Raw genomic sequence first — 16,901 nt, 5'->3', positions numbered from 1 at the left:
AATCCAAGAGTACATAAATACTGGTTTTCAGTTAATTTGTGATTACAGTGCCATGAGGAACACATCTTTCTCTTCTTTATTAGAAAAAAACTAGTAAGCAAACTATAATGCCCCATCTCACCCTCCAACCACACATACACTATAGCTCTCAAATCACCACCACAAACATTTCCATTTCACACCTCAGGTTCCCATATAACTGTTCTAGTCCCTTTGGCTCTTCAAATCCCACAACTGAGGAAAGTTGGGAAAGAGTCAGAATAATCAGTACTTGCTACCTCATTACTGGGACCCCTACATAATTAATTCTTTCTGTTTGTGACTTGATCCTCTCTCAATTCTTACCCCAGTTGATTGATAGTTGGGAGGTATTAAGGAGATATAAATTAGAAATCCATAATAACTTTTGACCTTTTTACATCAGTTTTTAAAAAACTGATTTACAAAACAAAATAAATTCTTATCATTAAACCATTTTAAGTCATTTCAAGTTTTTAGTCAGCTTAAATACTTTAACATTAATTATAGTATTTACTATTACAGTACAGTTATGCATTTTGTAATTAAAGCCCGGGATATCAGTAAGAATTAAATAATAAATCCCAGTTAAATAGTCCCTGAGGCCCAAGTTAATACTAAATCAATACTGCTATGTATCTGTTACTATACATTATAAAAATACCAGAAAAGTTACCTTGGTGTTCTTCTAAATCCATGTCTAGTTGTCTAATTTCTTCACTAAATTGATTTATTTTTTCTTTTATATCTGTTAACCTGTTGAAAAAATTATTTAATACATTTATGACAGATAATTTATATATTTTCAGTAAAAACTTTTTTCAGTAAAAACATTAAATGATGATGTTATGAAATCTTTTCTAAGTTGCAAAAATAGTATCTATGTGTAATATGCCCCATTCTGAAGACAATATAATAAATTTAGAGAGAAAACTCTTTTCTAGATTCTTTTTTTTAGGATAAAAATTTAAAGTATATATTCCGTAAATGTTAGGTGGCCTGATTTCAAAAGCAGACCTTTCCCCCATGCCTCTTTTGAGCTTAACTTGTGATATTAAAGTAAAAAATCTATAGCAACATTCTTTTTTGTTGGTTTGTACAAATTGAACTAAGCTGGCAAATTAGTCTCAAAAATTAGAAAATAAGAGAAAATTTATCATTGACTGAGGTATAAAATTTTAACAAACAGGGCAGCCCAGGTGGCTCAGCAGTTTAGCACCACCTTCAGCCTAGGGCGTGATCATGGAGACCCACGATTGAGTCCTGTGTCAGGCTTCCTGCATGGAGCCTGTTTCTCCCTCTGCCTGTCTCTCTGTCTCTCTCTTTCTCTCTCTATGTCTCTCATGAATAAATAAATAAAATCTTTTTTCTTATTTATTTATTTATTTATTTATTTATTTATTTATTTATTTATTTATTTTTAAAGGTTTTATTTATTCATGACAGACAGACAGAGAGAGAGAGAGAGAGAGAGGCAGGCAGAGACAAGGCAGAGGGAGAAACAGCCTCCATGCAGGGAACCTGACATGGGACTTGATCCTGGGTCTCCAGGATCAGGCCCTGGGCTGAAGGCTAAACCGCTGAGCAACCGGGCTGCCCAAATAAATAAAATCTTACAAAAAAATTTAACAAATAGCATTTGTACTTATAAAGCTACAGTAATTAAGATAGTGTGGTACTGGAATATACATATATAAAATATATATATATACACACACATATATATATATATATATATATAAGGAAGATATATATATATAGCAATGAAATAAAATTGAGAATCTAGAAATGAAATCCTTTACCTATATATAACTGATTTTTGACAAAGGTGTCAAAATAATTAAGTGAGGAAAGAATACTAAATAATGTTTGTTGAAGAATATTTCTACAAACGCTTGCTGGGACAATTAGATATGCAAAAACAAAAGAATAAAACTGGACTCCTATCTTATACCATATACAAAAGTTTATTTAAAATGGATCATAGATCTACACATAAGAGCAAAACTATAAAATTCTAAGGTAAGTCATAGGCATAAATCTTCCCAACTTTGGATTAGGCACTGGTTTCAAAATCATAATCAACAAAAGAGAAAATAAACTATCAAAATTGAAAACTTTTGTGCTTCAAAAAACACCACTAAGAAAATGAAAAGACAACCCACAGGAGAGAAACTTTGGAAATCATTTATCTGTTAAGACACATGTCTCTGAAACATAAAAATATTTCTTACAATAATAAGAGATAAATAACCCAATTAAAAAATGGGCAAAGTGGGCAGCCTTGGGTAGCTCACAGGTTTAACGCCACCTTCAGCCCAGGGTGTGATCCTGGAGACCCAGGATCAAGTCCCACATCAGGCTCCCTGCATGGAGCCTGCTTCTCCATCTGCCTGTGTCTCTGCCTCTCTATCTTTCTGTGTCTCTTATAAATAAGTAAGTAAGTAAGTAAATAAATAAATAAATAAATAAATAAATAAATAAATAAAATCTTTAAAAAAAAAATGGGCAAAGGAGGGGTGCCTGGGTGGCTCAATCAGTTAAATGTCTGACTCTTGATTTCAGCTCAGGTCATGATCCCAGGGTGGTGAGACTGAGCCCCATATTGGCTCCCAGCTGCTCAGCATGGAGGCTGCCTGAGATTCTTTCTCTTGCTCTGCTCCTGCCTCCGCTCACATGCACACACTTGCTTACTCTCTTCCTTTCTCAATCTCTCCCAAATAAATATATAAATTGGGAAGAGTTAAGATGGCAGAGGAGTAAGGGGCCCTAAGTTCGTCTGGTTCCTGGAATTCAGCTACGTAGTTATCAAATCAATCTGAACATCTGAGAAATCAATCAGAGATGTGAGAAAAGAAATGTTGCCATTCTAGCAATAGAAAAGCACTACTTTTTGGAAGGTAGGACGGTGTGAATCTGGGGTGATATATATTGGAGGATATTGTGAGGAGAGGGAGCCTTCTTAAGGAGGCTACTGCAAAGTATTAAAGCAATGGAGCAGAAAATTGGAACTTAGAGAAGTCAGCTATGGTGGGGGAAGTCAGCTACGGTGGGGGCAGTCAGGTGACAAAATGGGGCAGAATCTCAGGTGGGACAGCAAGTCTCAGGATCCCTGGGGTCACAAAAAGAACGAGAGTGCCTGAGTACAACAGAGTTTCCAGGCATCAGAAAGGGGAAACTGGCCGAAAACAATGAGTCTAGGTGCCAGCTTTCAGCTCAGTGATGCCATAAACAGAACCGCTGCATAGTCTCACAACTGCTCTCTGGACAGGGACCCAGCAATAGAAAGAAGCACGGTCAGACCCCCTCCCTCCCCTGGGAGGAATGGTGTGGATCCATGCCACAGGAGTTAGAAAAGTTTGGAGACTCAAAACTGGGTCATGTGCCTGAGATAAAAGCATTCAGGTATAGACTGGGTGAACACACAGTTCAGACCGAAATCAGAAAGACAAGAGTGAATGACTGCCTTTCAGTGAGGGCTCTCTGAAGAGTGAAGGGGGCAAACTTCAGCTTCAGGATTAGAGATTGCAGTGCTGTCATCTCCCCCACCCCGCCCCCATCAGTCTTCAGGGAGCAAAACAGCACCACATAGTGAAATCTTGAGTTTTTTACACTGAGCCTGACCCTCCTGGCAGCAGTGGCACATTTCCACCAGTCCAAGGACATTGAAGAATCAGCACAACAGGCCCCTCCTCAAGAATAGCAGGAATGACTGGCTAGCACAAAGTTTACTGATCAAAGAGAACAGAAAATAGGTATTCAAGTCCAGGATATATAGAGAACCCTCCGTGAAATCAATAAAAATAGGTCAATACTGGTGCACCTGATCAGCTCAATTGGTTAAAAGTCTGCCTTGGGCTCAGGTCATGATCCCAGAGTCCTGGGATCAAGTCCCAGTCGGGCTCCCTGCTCAGCAGGGAGTCTGCTTCTCCCTCTTCCTCCACCCCTCCGCCCTGTTCATGTTCTCTCTCTCTCTCTCAATTAAATAAATAAAATCTTACAAAAAACCCAAACAGGTCAAAACCTTGACATATAAGAGTGAAACTTGCAAATTTCAAAGATAAAGAGAAAATCCTAAAAGCAGCTTGGAACAAGAGGTTCTTAATCTACAAGGGTTAGAAACATAAGGCTGGCAGCAGATCTGTAAACAGAGAGATGGCAGTCCAGAAAGAACTAGCATGATATATTCAATATGTTAAATGGGAAAAATATGCAGCCAAGAAAATTTTACCCAGCAAGGCTGTCATTCAGAATAGGAGAGATGAAAAGTTTCTAGGACAAAAAACAAAAAACAAAAAAACAAAAAACAAAAATTAAAGGAATTTGTGAGCACTAAACCACTCCTGCAAAAAATATTAAAGGGGATCCTTCGAGCAAAGAGAGAGCCCAAAAGTAACAATGGCCAGAAAAGAATCAAGACAGCCTTCTGAGACAGTGACTTTACAGGTAATACAATGTTACTAAATTTATATCTTTCAATAATTACTCTAAATGTAAATAGACTAAATGCTCCAATCAAAAGACACAGTGTATCAGATTGGATAAAAAAAAATAAGAATGATCAATATGCTATCTACAAGAGCCTCATTTTAGACCCAAAGACACCTCCAGACTGAAAGTGAGGGGGTGGAGAACCATTTACTATGCTAATGGACATCAAAAGAAAGTTGGAATAGCAATCCTTCTATCAAACAAATTTGATTTAAACCAAAGACTGTAATAATAAGAGATGAAGAATACTATATCATAATAAAAGGGTCTATCTAACAAGAAGATCTAACAATTGTAAATATCTATGCCCCAAAGCTGGGAGCAGCCAACTAAATAAGCCAATTAGTAACAAAATTAGAGAAACACATTGATAATAATACAATAATAATAGGGGACTTTAACATACCACTCACAGCAATGGACAGATAATCTAAGAGAAGATCAACAAGGAAATAAGGGCTTTGAATGACACACTGGACCAGATGGACTTCACAGATATATTCAGAGCATTTCATCCTAAAGCAACAGAATGTACATTCTTCTTGAGCGCTCATGGGACATTCTCCAGAACAGATAACATACTGGGTCACAAATCAGGTCTCAACTGGTACCAAAAGACTGAGATTATACCATTGTATTTTCAGACCACAATGCTTTAAAACTTGAACTCAACCACATGAGAAAATTTGGAAGGAACACAAATAAATACATGGAGGTTAAAGAGCATCCTACTAAAGAATGAATGGGCCAATCAGGAAATGAAAAGATTTTTAAAATACATGGAAACAAATAAAAATGAAAACATGACAGTTCAAAACCTTTGGGACACAACAAAGGTGGTCCTAAGAGGGAAGTATTTAGCAATACTGGCTTCTCTTAAGAGACACAAAAAAATCTCAAATATACTACCTAACCTTAGACCTAAAGGAGCTGGAAAAAGAATAGCAAATAAAGCCTAAAACTATCAGAAGAGAAATAATAAAGATTAGAAATCAATGATATAGAAATAAAAAACAGTAAAATATATCAATGAAACTAGGTGCTGGTACTTTGAAAGAACTACTAAGGTCAATAAACCTTTACTAGCCAGACTTATCAAAATGAAAAGACCCAAATAAACAAAATCCTAAATGAAAGAGGAGAGATCACAACCAACATCAAATAAATATAAACAATTATAAGAGCATAGGATGAGCAATTATATGCCTACAAGTTAGGCAATCTGGAAGAAATAAATGCATTCCAAGAAGCATATAAACTACCAGAACTGAAACAGGAAGAAATAGAAAACCTGAACATATCCATAACCAGCAAAGAAACTGAAACAGTAATCAAAAATCTCCCAACAGGGATGCCTAGGTGACTCAGTGGTTGAGCATTTGCCTTTGGCTCAGGTCATGATCCCAGAGTCCTGAGATGGAGTCCTGAATTAGGCTCCCCGCAAGGAGCCTGCTTCTCTGGCGGCCTGTGTCTCTGTCTCTCTGTCTCTCATGAATGAATGAATAAAATCTTAAAAAAAAAAAAAAATCTCCCAACAAAAGAGTCAAGGGCTGGATGGCCTTCCAGCAGAATTCTACCAAACATTTTAAGAAGAATTAATGCTTATTCTTTTGAAGCTGTTTCAAAGAATAGAAATAGAAGGAAAACTTCCAAACTCATTCTATGAGGCCAGCATTACCTTGATCCCAAAACCAAAGATCCCACCAAAACTGAGAATTACAGACCAACATCCCTAATGAACATGGATGCAAAAATTCTCACCAAGATACTAGCTAATAGGAGCCAACAGTACATTCAAAGGATTATTTATCATGACCAAGTAGAATTTATTCCTCGGCTGCAGGGGCAGTTCACAACATTCTCTAATCAACTCATGTGATACACCACATTAATAAAAGGAAAAACAAAACCATACGATTCTCTCAATAGATGCAGAAAAAAGCATTTGACAGAACACAGCATCATTTCTTAATAAAAGCTCTCTGCAGTGTAAGGATAAAGAGAACATATCTCAATATCATAAAAGTCATGTATGAAAAACCCACAAATATCATCCTCAATGGGGAAAAACTGAGAGCTTTACCTCTAAGGTCACAAACATGACAGGGATGTCCGCTCTCACCTTTGTTGTTCAACACAGTACTACTGGAAGCCTTAGCCTCAGCAATCAGACAGCCAAAAATAAATAAATCAAGGATCTGCAGCAAAAAAAGAAGTCAAACTTTCACTCTTCACAGATGACATGATACTCTATGTACAAAACCTAAAAGACTCCAACTAAAAATTGTTAGAACTGATACAGGAATTCAGCAAAGTTGTACGATACAAAATCAATGCACAGAAGTCAGTTGCATTTCTATACCCTAACAATGAGCCAGAAGAAAGAGAAATCAAGGAATTGATCCCATTTACATTTGCATCAAAAACCATAAGATACCTAGGAATAAATCTGACCAAAGACATAAAGGATCTATACTCTAAAAACTATAAAACGCTTATGAAAGAAATTGAGGAAGACACAAAGAAATTGAAAACCATTTCATGCTCATGCATTGGAACAACAAATATTGTTAAAATGGATAGCTACCCAAAGCAATCAATATATTCACTGCAATCCCTATCAAAATACCACCAGCATTTTTCACAGAGCTGAAACAATCCTAAAATTTATATGGAACCAGAAAAGACCCTGAACAGCCACAGAAATGTTGAAAAAGAAAACCAAAGCTGGAGGCATCAGAATTCTGGACTTCAAGCTGGTTACAAAGTTGTAATCATTAAGAAAGTACAGTACTGGCACAAAAACAGACACAAGATCAGTAGAACAGAACCCAGAAATAGACCCTCAACTCTATGGTCAACTCATCTTCCATAAAGCAGGATAGACTATCCAATAGAAAAAAAGACAGTCTCTTCATTAAATGGTATTGGGAAAATTGGACAGCCACATGCAGAAGAATGAAACTGACCACTTTCTTATACCATATACAAAAATAAATTTGAAATGGATCAAAGACCTAAATGTGAGAAAGGAACCCATCAAAATCTTAGAGGAGAGGGATCCCTGGGTGGCGCAGCGGTTTGGCGCCTGCCTTTGGCCCAGGGCGCAATCCTGGAGACCCGGGATCGAATCTCACGTCGGGCTCCCGGTGCATGGAGCCTGCTTCTCCCTCTGCCTATGTCTCTGCCTCTCTCTCTCTCTCTCTCTCTCTCTCTGTGACTATCATAAATTAAAAAAAAAAAAACTTAGAGGAGAACAGAAGTAGCAAGCTCTGCAGCCTATGCTGTAGCAACTTCTTGCTAGACATGTCTCCAAAGGCAAGGGAAACAAAAGCAAAAATGAACTACTGTGACTTCATCAAGACAAAAAGCTTTTACACAGCCAAAGAAAAAGTTGACAAAACTAAAAGACAACCCACAGAATGGGAGAAGATACTTGCAAATGTCTTATCAGATAAAAGGCTAGTACCCAAAATCTATAAAGAACTTATCAAACTCAAACACCCAGAAAACAAAACAAAAAAAATCCAGTCAAGAAATGGGTAGAAAACATGAACAGTCATTTCTCTGAGAAGACATACAAATGGCCAAAAGACACATGAAAATATGCTCAACCTCACTCATCATCAGGAAAATACATATCAAAATCACATATCACCTCACATCTGTCAGAATGGCTAAAATTAACAGCTCAGGAATCAACAGATGTTGGCGAGGATGTAAAGAAAGGGGAACCCTCTTACGCTGTTGGTGGGAATGCAAACTGGTACAGCCACTCTGGAAAACAGTATGGAGGTTCCTCAAAAAGTTAAAAATAGAACTACCCTACGACCCAACAATTGAAGTACTAGGTATTTACCCAAAGGATATAAACATAGTGATCTGAAGGGATACCTGCACCCCAATGTTTATAGCAGCAATGCCCATAAAAGTGAAACTATGGAAAGATCCCAGATGTCCATTGACAGATGAATGGACATGGATGGGGACGGACACACACACACACACACACACACACACACACACACACAGTGGAATATTACTAGCCCATCAAAAAGAATGGAATCTTGCCATTTGCAATGACATAGATGGAACAAGAGAGTATTATACAAAGTGAAATATGTCAGAGAGAAAAACAGCATACAATTTCCATTAAATGTAAATTTAAGAAACAAAACAGGGGAAGGGAAGGAAAAATAAGATGAAAACAGAAAGGGAAACAAACTGTAAGAGACTCTTAACTATAGGAAACAAACTGAGAGTTGCTAGAGGGGAGGTGGGTTGTGGGGTGGGATAACTCGGTGATAGGCATTAAAGAGGGCACTTGATGTAATGAGCACTGGGTATATGCCACTAATGAATCACTAAATTCTATCTCTGAAACTAATAATATGCTATATGTTAATTAAATTGAATTTAAATAAAACAATTTTTTAAATAAAAAAATTTTTAAAATAGTTTTTAAAAAATGGGCAAAGGATATGAATAGTCATTTCTCTAAAGAAAATATAGATATGGTCAATAAGCATAGGAAAAAAGGCTCAACACCAGTCACTAGGGAATTGCAAATCCAAACCGTAATATATCACTTCACACCCATTAGGATGACTCTAATCTAAAAAGACAGGGTATCCCTGGGTGGCTCAGCAGTTTAGAGCCTGCCTTCAACCAAGGGCCTGATCCTGGAGACCCAGGATCGAGTCCCATGTTGGGCTCCCTGCATGGAGCCTGCTTCATGCCTGTGTCTCTGCCCCTCTCATTCTCTCTCTCTCTCTCTCTCTCTGTGTCTCTCATGAATAAATAAAAAAATCTTTAAAAAATAAAAAAAAAATAAAAAGACAGGTAATAAGTATTGGTGAGGATATGGAGAAACTGGAATATCATACAAGGCTGGTGCAAATGTAAAATGAGTGCAGATACTTGGAAAATAGTCTGCCAGGTCCTCAAAGAGTTATATATAGAATCAGCAATTTTACTCCTTGGTATATACCTAAGAGAAGTGAAAGCATATGTTCACATAAAACTCACACATCAATGTTCATACCACCATTATCCATCATAGGCAAAATGGAAACAATCCAAATGCCATCAATTGATAAATAGCTAATTGTGGCATAACAACACAATGGATTATTATTTGGCAAAAAAAGGGAAATTAAATATTGATGCATACTACAACACATATGAATCTTGAAAATATTATGCTGAGTGAAAGAATCCAGCCACAAAAGACCACATATTGTATGATTCTATGTATATAAAATGTTCAGGATAGGCCAATTTACAAGGACATAGAGTAGAGTGGTTACCTAGAGCTAGAAGTAGTGGATGAGCGGGGTGAGGAAAGGGATATTGGGTTTTACTGGGGAGATTAAAATGTTCTAAAAGTTACTGAGATGATAGTTGCACAACTATGAATACACTAAAAACAATTCTGAGTTGTACACTTTAAATATACGAATTGTATGGTATGTATTATATCTTAATAAAGCTATTTTTAAAAAATAAGGGCACGTGGATGGCTTAGTCAGTTAAACTTCTGGCTCTTTGATTTCAGCTCGGGTCATAATTTCAGGGTCATGAGATCAAGCTCCACATGGGCCTCTGCACTGGATATAGAGCCTGCTTAAGATTCTCTCTCACCCTATGCCCTCCCTCTCACTCAGCAGAAGCTCTCTGTCAAAAATAATAATGATAATAATACTAACAATACTATGCAATGGCTCTTAACATTAAAAAGGGATGCCTGGAATGGCTTAGTGGTTGAGCATCTGCCTTCAGCTCAGGGCGTGATCCTAGAGTCCCACAGGGAGCCTGATTCTCCCTCTGCCTCTCTCATGAATGAATAAAACCTTAAAACAAAAAACAAAAAACAAAAAACCCCCCAAAAACTAAACATTAAAAGAAATGTTTAAAGCTATAAATAAGATTGAAAGCTGAATCAATAATATGCCATAGGAAGAAAATAACTATAACAATATGTACCTATTGTATATTTAGAATGTAATTTAAAAGAAGTGAAATGGATGTAATATGTCCTATTATAAATGTACTTACTGTCGCTCCATGCTGGCTATTTCCTGATTATCTTCTTTAACCTATAAAGGCATAAAAAGAAAATAGTACTTAAAGAATTACTCATTGTTAGGGTACCCTAAACACAATTTCCTTCTAAGGTATGCTGTATCAAAATGTCAAATGTAGTCTCTTTCTTGAAACCTAGTTCTTAAAACTCAACCTTTCAAGTTAAAAAACATATCATTAAGGAACTATTCACTGATTTTTTTTTCCTTTTTTCTCAAAGGAAGGGTGATGACTTATACAGCTATACCTATCCACATGGCACCATGAGGTTAACATATCTTCAGGCCTGGATCAGTTTACATAAATATCCAGAATTTCCAAGATTTCTAAGACTGTTACCCCTCACCCCAACCCACACACATAAGGCAGAGGGTGCCAGATTTAGTAATTGCCATTACAATTGAATTTCAGATAAACAATGAGCAACTTTTAGGGCATGTATATACCATGCCCTAATATACCATGCATACACATATACACACACACTACTCTAAACAATTATTCATTGCCTTCTGAAATTAAAACTTAAATAGTTGTTTTGTATTTTATCTGGCAATCCTATCTCAAGACCACACTTTCTCTCCCCTGCCTCCAACGATCTCTTTCCAAGGAACTTCAGAGATTCTAGATTATAATACCTTTCTGGAATGACTCTAATACTTAAATAGCTCCCAAGTTGATCTCTAAGGTTCTTCCAAACCATTTGGGTTCAACCTAAGACCATAAAGGAGTCTCATTTGTAGGTTCCTGATGGGTGCTACTCCCAAATATATATATGCATTTCTCCTAAGGGCCCTTTAGTTAAGAGGTCTCATTATAAACAGGCTAATTATAACAGTGCTAAATTAAAGCTAACCTTGGGTAGTAATAAAGGTACTGAATACATGTGACACAATCAGGTGACATACCGTGATTTCACAGGACATTTTAGTTCCATTCACTTTCATGGAGACATGGATGATAATAACCACAAAACTTATTAACCTTGGAATACTTCATTTTTTAAATATGAAGAAGCCCCAAACACAGAATGGAACAGATCTTCAATAAGATCATCAAACTGGGGGCACCTGGGTGGCCAAAATTGAAACAGGAAGAAATAGAAAACCTCAACATATCCACAACCAGCAAAGAAACTGAAACAGTAACCAAAAATCTCCCAACAGGGATGCCTAGGTAGCTCAGTGGTTGAGCATCTGCCTTTGGCTCAGGACGTGATCCCAGGGTCCTGGGATTGAGTCTCACATCAGGGAGACTGCTTTTCCCTCTGTCTATGTCTCTGCCTATGTCTCTGCCTTTCTTTAAATATCTCTCATGAATAAATAAATAAATAGTCTAAAAAAAATAAGTGACCAATAAAGAGGGTTTTCAGTGTCCTTACATGGATCCAAAACATGAAAAAAAGTATGGCCAAAATGTGCACAAAGACCATATAAAATTATGACTTAAATCAAGAAACAGTTTATATGAGAAATGACTTTCACCTAGATTTTCTTTGTCAAATAGTTCATCTTAATTTAGATGAAACTCACTTTTCACTGTTTTTTAAGACAATAAATGTACTGGATTTCTGTTCAATTCATATGCCTTAAATCAAATAAATCAATACATTTACCATATCTTGATATAGTAAAATAAGTATTTTTGTTTTTTGTTTTTTTCGACCTGCTTAAGTAATCTCTCTCTCTCTTCCATTGGAGATCCCATGCTTTTGTCTTCAGCAATCATTTGGTCTCGATGGGACTCCAACTCATAAAGTTTCTCATGCAGCAATACAGCCTCCTGTTTTACCTGGGAGTGTGCTATTTCCTGAAGGGCACAAAAAGAAAAATTTAATCAGGATTTTATCAAAACCTATTCTCAACTAGGTTTCAGTTTATAAGAATAAGGACAAATTTAAACCATCAGCATCCTTAAATAGAGGTATCAATATCTACAGTACTCAATAATGCTCCAAAGCACATTTGTATATTAGAAGAATAAAAATAAACCCCTTTTCCTTCATAAGTTATTTTCAGTCTAAGATTCACGAGAAGATGGGAGTTTATCTTATCTTCTAAATATAAGACCTGAAAAAGGATAAGGCAACTCTACCAGTGGGAAGATAATAAAGAAAACATCACAATGTATGTACAACTTTAATCACAATATTAAAGTCCAAATAACTGATCTCTAGAGGGAATATATTCTCATATATATATATATATATATATATATATATCTCTATATATATATATATATATAGAGAGAGAGAGAGAGAGAGAGAGAAAGAGAGAGAGAGAGAAAGAGTCATATACATACTCTACTACAATGTTACTGGTTGAATTGTGTCACCCAAAAAGATACGTTGAAGTCCTGGTAATCTCCAGTACCTGTGAATATTATATAACTTGGAAATGGGGTCTTTGCTGATTTAGTCATGTTAAGACGAGGTCATTAGGGTAGACCTTAATCCAATATGACTGATGTCTTTAGAAGACATGCAGAGACACAGAAGGAGAATGTCATGCAATGAAACAGGGAGAAAATGGGGTGATGCACCTAAAATAAAGGAATGAATACCCAGGACCGACAGACACCACCAGAAGCTGGAAAGAGGCCAGGAAGGAGTCTAAAAGTCTCAGCAGAAGCATGGCTCTGCTGAAACCCTGATCTTAGACTTCTAGGCTCTAGAAAATTTGTTGTTTTAAGCCACACAGTTAGTGTTATCTTATTATAGCAGTACTAGGAAATTAATACACATAAGCAGAATAGTTATTGTGTATTCACCACTGTTCTACTGTTTACGAAGAGAAAATGAAGGCTGTGGTAACTTTATGAGATAACTAAAAAAGCTAGGGTTGTTCATAGTGTAGAGGAGGGAGAAAATGGCATTTGAAGCTGTTCTTTATTGATCATTCATTCTGTGTCAGGCACTGTATTCTGTGTTCTCTATACACTATCTCTAATAGTCAAGGCAACTGTAATCAGATAGTTATCACCTCTGTTTTACAGATGAAGAAACTAAGGATCTGAGATGTAAATAATTTTCTAAGTTAACAAAAATAAAAGCTAATGATGATATCTGAAACTAGATATATGAACAAGGCCAAATTTTTAAGAGGCAAGACCTCCTCTTTTTTGAAAGCCAAAGAGGAGGAATCTTAAAAGGAAAAACTGAATTAGACGAAGTCTGAAAGCCTATTTAAAAAACACAATATAGGAGCACCTGGCAGCCTCAGTTGGTGGAGAGTGGGTCTCTTGATGTTAGGGGTTGTAGGTTTGAGCCCCATGTTGACTGTACAGATTACTTAAAAATAAAACCTTTAAAAAAAAAAGAAAGCATCGTATATATAGCTCAATAATGGATTAGCTTCAAGTCAAAAAGTGTGATAATAAAATATAGACAGAAGAAATGCAGATATTTTGGGGTATCCCTTTTCATAATTATCTCCCCTTTCCTTTTGCTTAATCATCCTAACTAGCTGATCGATAGTTGACATGTTTTCTTGAAGAACAAGTCCAAAAAAAAAATATAAGGAATCTGGCAAAAGATAAATAGAATTAATGACATATATTCTATATATATATATACACACACACACACATATATATACACAATATATATTATATATGATAAAAATATATATTTTATTTATTTAAGAGATTATATATTTTATTTATTTAAGAGAAAGAGAGCGCGCGAGCAGAGGGAAGAGAAAAGGGAGAGGGACAAGCAGACTCCAAGGTGAGTGAAGAGCCCAATTTGGGGCTTAATCTCATAACTATGAGATCATGACCCAAGCCAAAATCAGGAGTCAGATGTTTAACCAACTGAGCCACCCCGTCACCCCACAACTTATATATTCTTAGACAATACTGTAAGTTTTTGTAAAATTTCATGTTATTTTAGGCACACATGTGTGTACTGATGCCAAAATGTGGTATCAATACAAACACTAAATCCAAGGATATAGTTTACACCTCTTCCCGAAGATACTAAATTTGCCAACTGAAGTAAGACTTGACATTCCCCATACACCCTAAAACAGATAATGAAGAATTCTTTAGACCAGCTGTGTTAATACTAAATATGGTCCTTATTCTTCAAAGCATATTTCTATTACCAGAGAGATCCAAAAATATTAAAATTATATATACTCACATGTAGACAATAAGTATAGAAAGCCATCTTAATTTTATTTAAGCAAACTACTCTTTCAACAGCAAATTTCTAAAAGAATTCCAATACTCATGCTTATTTCTTTTGCAAGAGAGATGACAGCAATCCTGTCAATCTACAATTGTTACTAATCCTATCATCATGATACCTACCTGAATCCATAGGAAATGAGGAAAAGCAGGTAAGGTTTGAGGTATAGACAGTATACTGAAGTGTAAAGGACATGAAAAGGTAGTCGCAGAAAAAGAAATACATTGGCCAACAAATATATAAAGAAATACTTAATTTCATTCGTAAATAACTGAAAATTAAAACAAGATAGAAATGTTTACCTATCAAACTAGCAAAATTGGAAAAAGTGAATAATGCTTGCTATTAATGAGTGGATAGGATAACAGGCCCTCCCTTAAACTGAGTCTAGAAGTAGAAAATGGAACCACCTTTTTGGAAGGCAATTTGACAACTTTACATTTTATTTTTTATTTATTTATTTATTTTTTTAAATTTTATTTATTTATTTATGATAGTCAGAGAGAGAGAGAGAGAGAGAGAGGCAGAGACACAGGCAGAGGGAGAAGCAGGCTCCATGCACCGGGAGCCCGACGTGGGATTCGATCCCGGGTCTCCAGAATCACGCCCTGGGCCAAAGGCAGGCGCCAAACTGCTGCGCCACCCAGGGATCCCCAACTTTACATTTTAGAAGTGTGTATTTATCTTTTGACCCACTGCAAAAAATTCATCTGAAGACCTTCTCATTTAACTTTGCATAAAATGCATGTTTTCACTGCAGCATTGTTTATAATCCCAAAAAACTATAAACAACCTACTCATCTACAATGCTGTACTATAGTCATGCAATGTAACACAATGCAGTAATTTAAAATAATGAGGGAGATCTCTGAGAACTGATGTGAATAAATATTCAAAAGAGAATGTTAGGTGAAAACAAAACCATGCTGCAGACAGTACATTATATGGGCATTCCACTTGAAGTTTTCCCAATAAAACCAAGATAAGGGGATCCTTGGGTGGCTCAGCGGTTTGGCGCCTGCCTTTGGCCCAGGGCGTGATCCTGGAGTCCCGGGATCGAGTCCCGTGTCGGGCTCCTGGCATGGAGCTTGCTTCTCCCTCTGCCTGTGTCTCTGCTTCTCTCTCTCTCTCTCTATCATGAATAATTAAATAAAATCTTTTAAAAAAATTAAAAACCAAGATAAGACCATAAAATTGTTATAAAGACTAAATAATGCTGGTAATCTATGTAAAGAGCTCAAAAAGCACAGAGTAAGCACTCAAAAAATACAAAGTAGTTCTCTCTGGAAAGAGGGAAACAAAATAGGCATTTTCATTTTTCATCTTATTTAAACATAAAAACCTTTTTTTTAAATTAAACTGCTTTAACATGTAAGCATTTACACCTTTAAAATGATGAACTGATCTCTTTCCTTCACTCATTTTTAATTTCTTGTGCATGTCTTTAAATTACCGTTAGATTTTGCATGTCTTAGCATGGCAGAATGATTTTGCATACAGTAGGTACTCAATAACTGAAACTAATTTCTTACCAAAGTAGGATATTTGTGGTGCTGAATGGGAAAAAAAATTATACCTCTCTTAGAAAATTACTAAATAAATATACTTGAATGAGTTCCATTAATATATGTAATATGTAGCTGAATTATCTTTTGTAGCTAATAGAAGAACCCTTATTTGATTTTATACTTACAGCTTCCAAGCTCTCTTTTTTCATGTTCAGTGAATCTAATTGTTGTTGAAGTGTGTCTAACTCCTAAAAAACGGAAAAAAGCAAATACATATACAAGTTATATTTAAAATGTGTCTGTTTCTCAACATTTCAGATATAGATATGACAAACTAAACTTTATATACATATTCAACTCATATCTTGCTACTTGATTAAAATTTAACATTATTCTATTTTTGATCATTTCATAATGTATAAAAATACTGAATCACTATAATGTACACCTGAAACTAATAAAATATTGCATATTAATTACACTTCAATTAAAAAAATAAGTTCGTGTTACTTGATCATAGGTTGAAACGTACCCATTCACAATCCTAAATTTTGAGTTTATAATTTGCCTGTTCTACTGCAAGCTTTTCCTAATTTCATCCAAAACAA

At 35.9% G+C, this 16,901-nt stretch overlaps 1 protein-coding gene across 4 annotated transcripts in view; it reads right to left on the bottom strand.

Moving 5' to 3' along the window:
- Positions 1 to 16,901, bottom strand: part of IFT74 (intraflagellar transport 74) — an 84,579-nt gene that overhangs the window by 34,495 nt on the left and 33,183 nt on the right. For all 4 annotated transcript variants that reach the window (XR_005366896.1, XM_038552564.1, XM_038552563.1 and 1 more), the window contains exons 10-13: positions 16,479 to 16,541; positions 12,259 to 12,402; positions 10,567 to 10,607; positions 695 to 774 (exon numbers count right to left, since the gene is read on the bottom strand). Coding sequence is in view for 3 of the 4 variants with exons in the window: in XM_038552564.1 (XP_038408492.1) it covers positions 695 to 774; positions 10,567 to 10,607; positions 12,259 to 12,402; positions 16,479 to 16,541 (328 nt within the window). In the remaining variant the exon portion in view is untranslated. The remainder of the gene's footprint in view (positions 1 to 694; positions 775 to 10,566; positions 10,608 to 12,258; positions 12,403 to 16,478; positions 16,542 to 16,901) is intronic.

Source organism: Canis lupus, chromosome 11, assembly GCF_011100685.1.
Source record: "Canis lupus familiaris isolate Mischka breed German Shepherd chromosome 11, alternate assembly UU_Cfam_GSD_1.0, whole genome shotgun sequence".
NCBI classification, from domain to species: domain Eukaryota; kingdom Metazoa; phylum Chordata; class Mammalia; order Carnivora; family Canidae; genus Canis; species Canis lupus.
The sequence above is the reverse complement of the archived record's forward strand: the minus strand, read 5'-3'. Positions and strand labels throughout refer to the sequence as shown.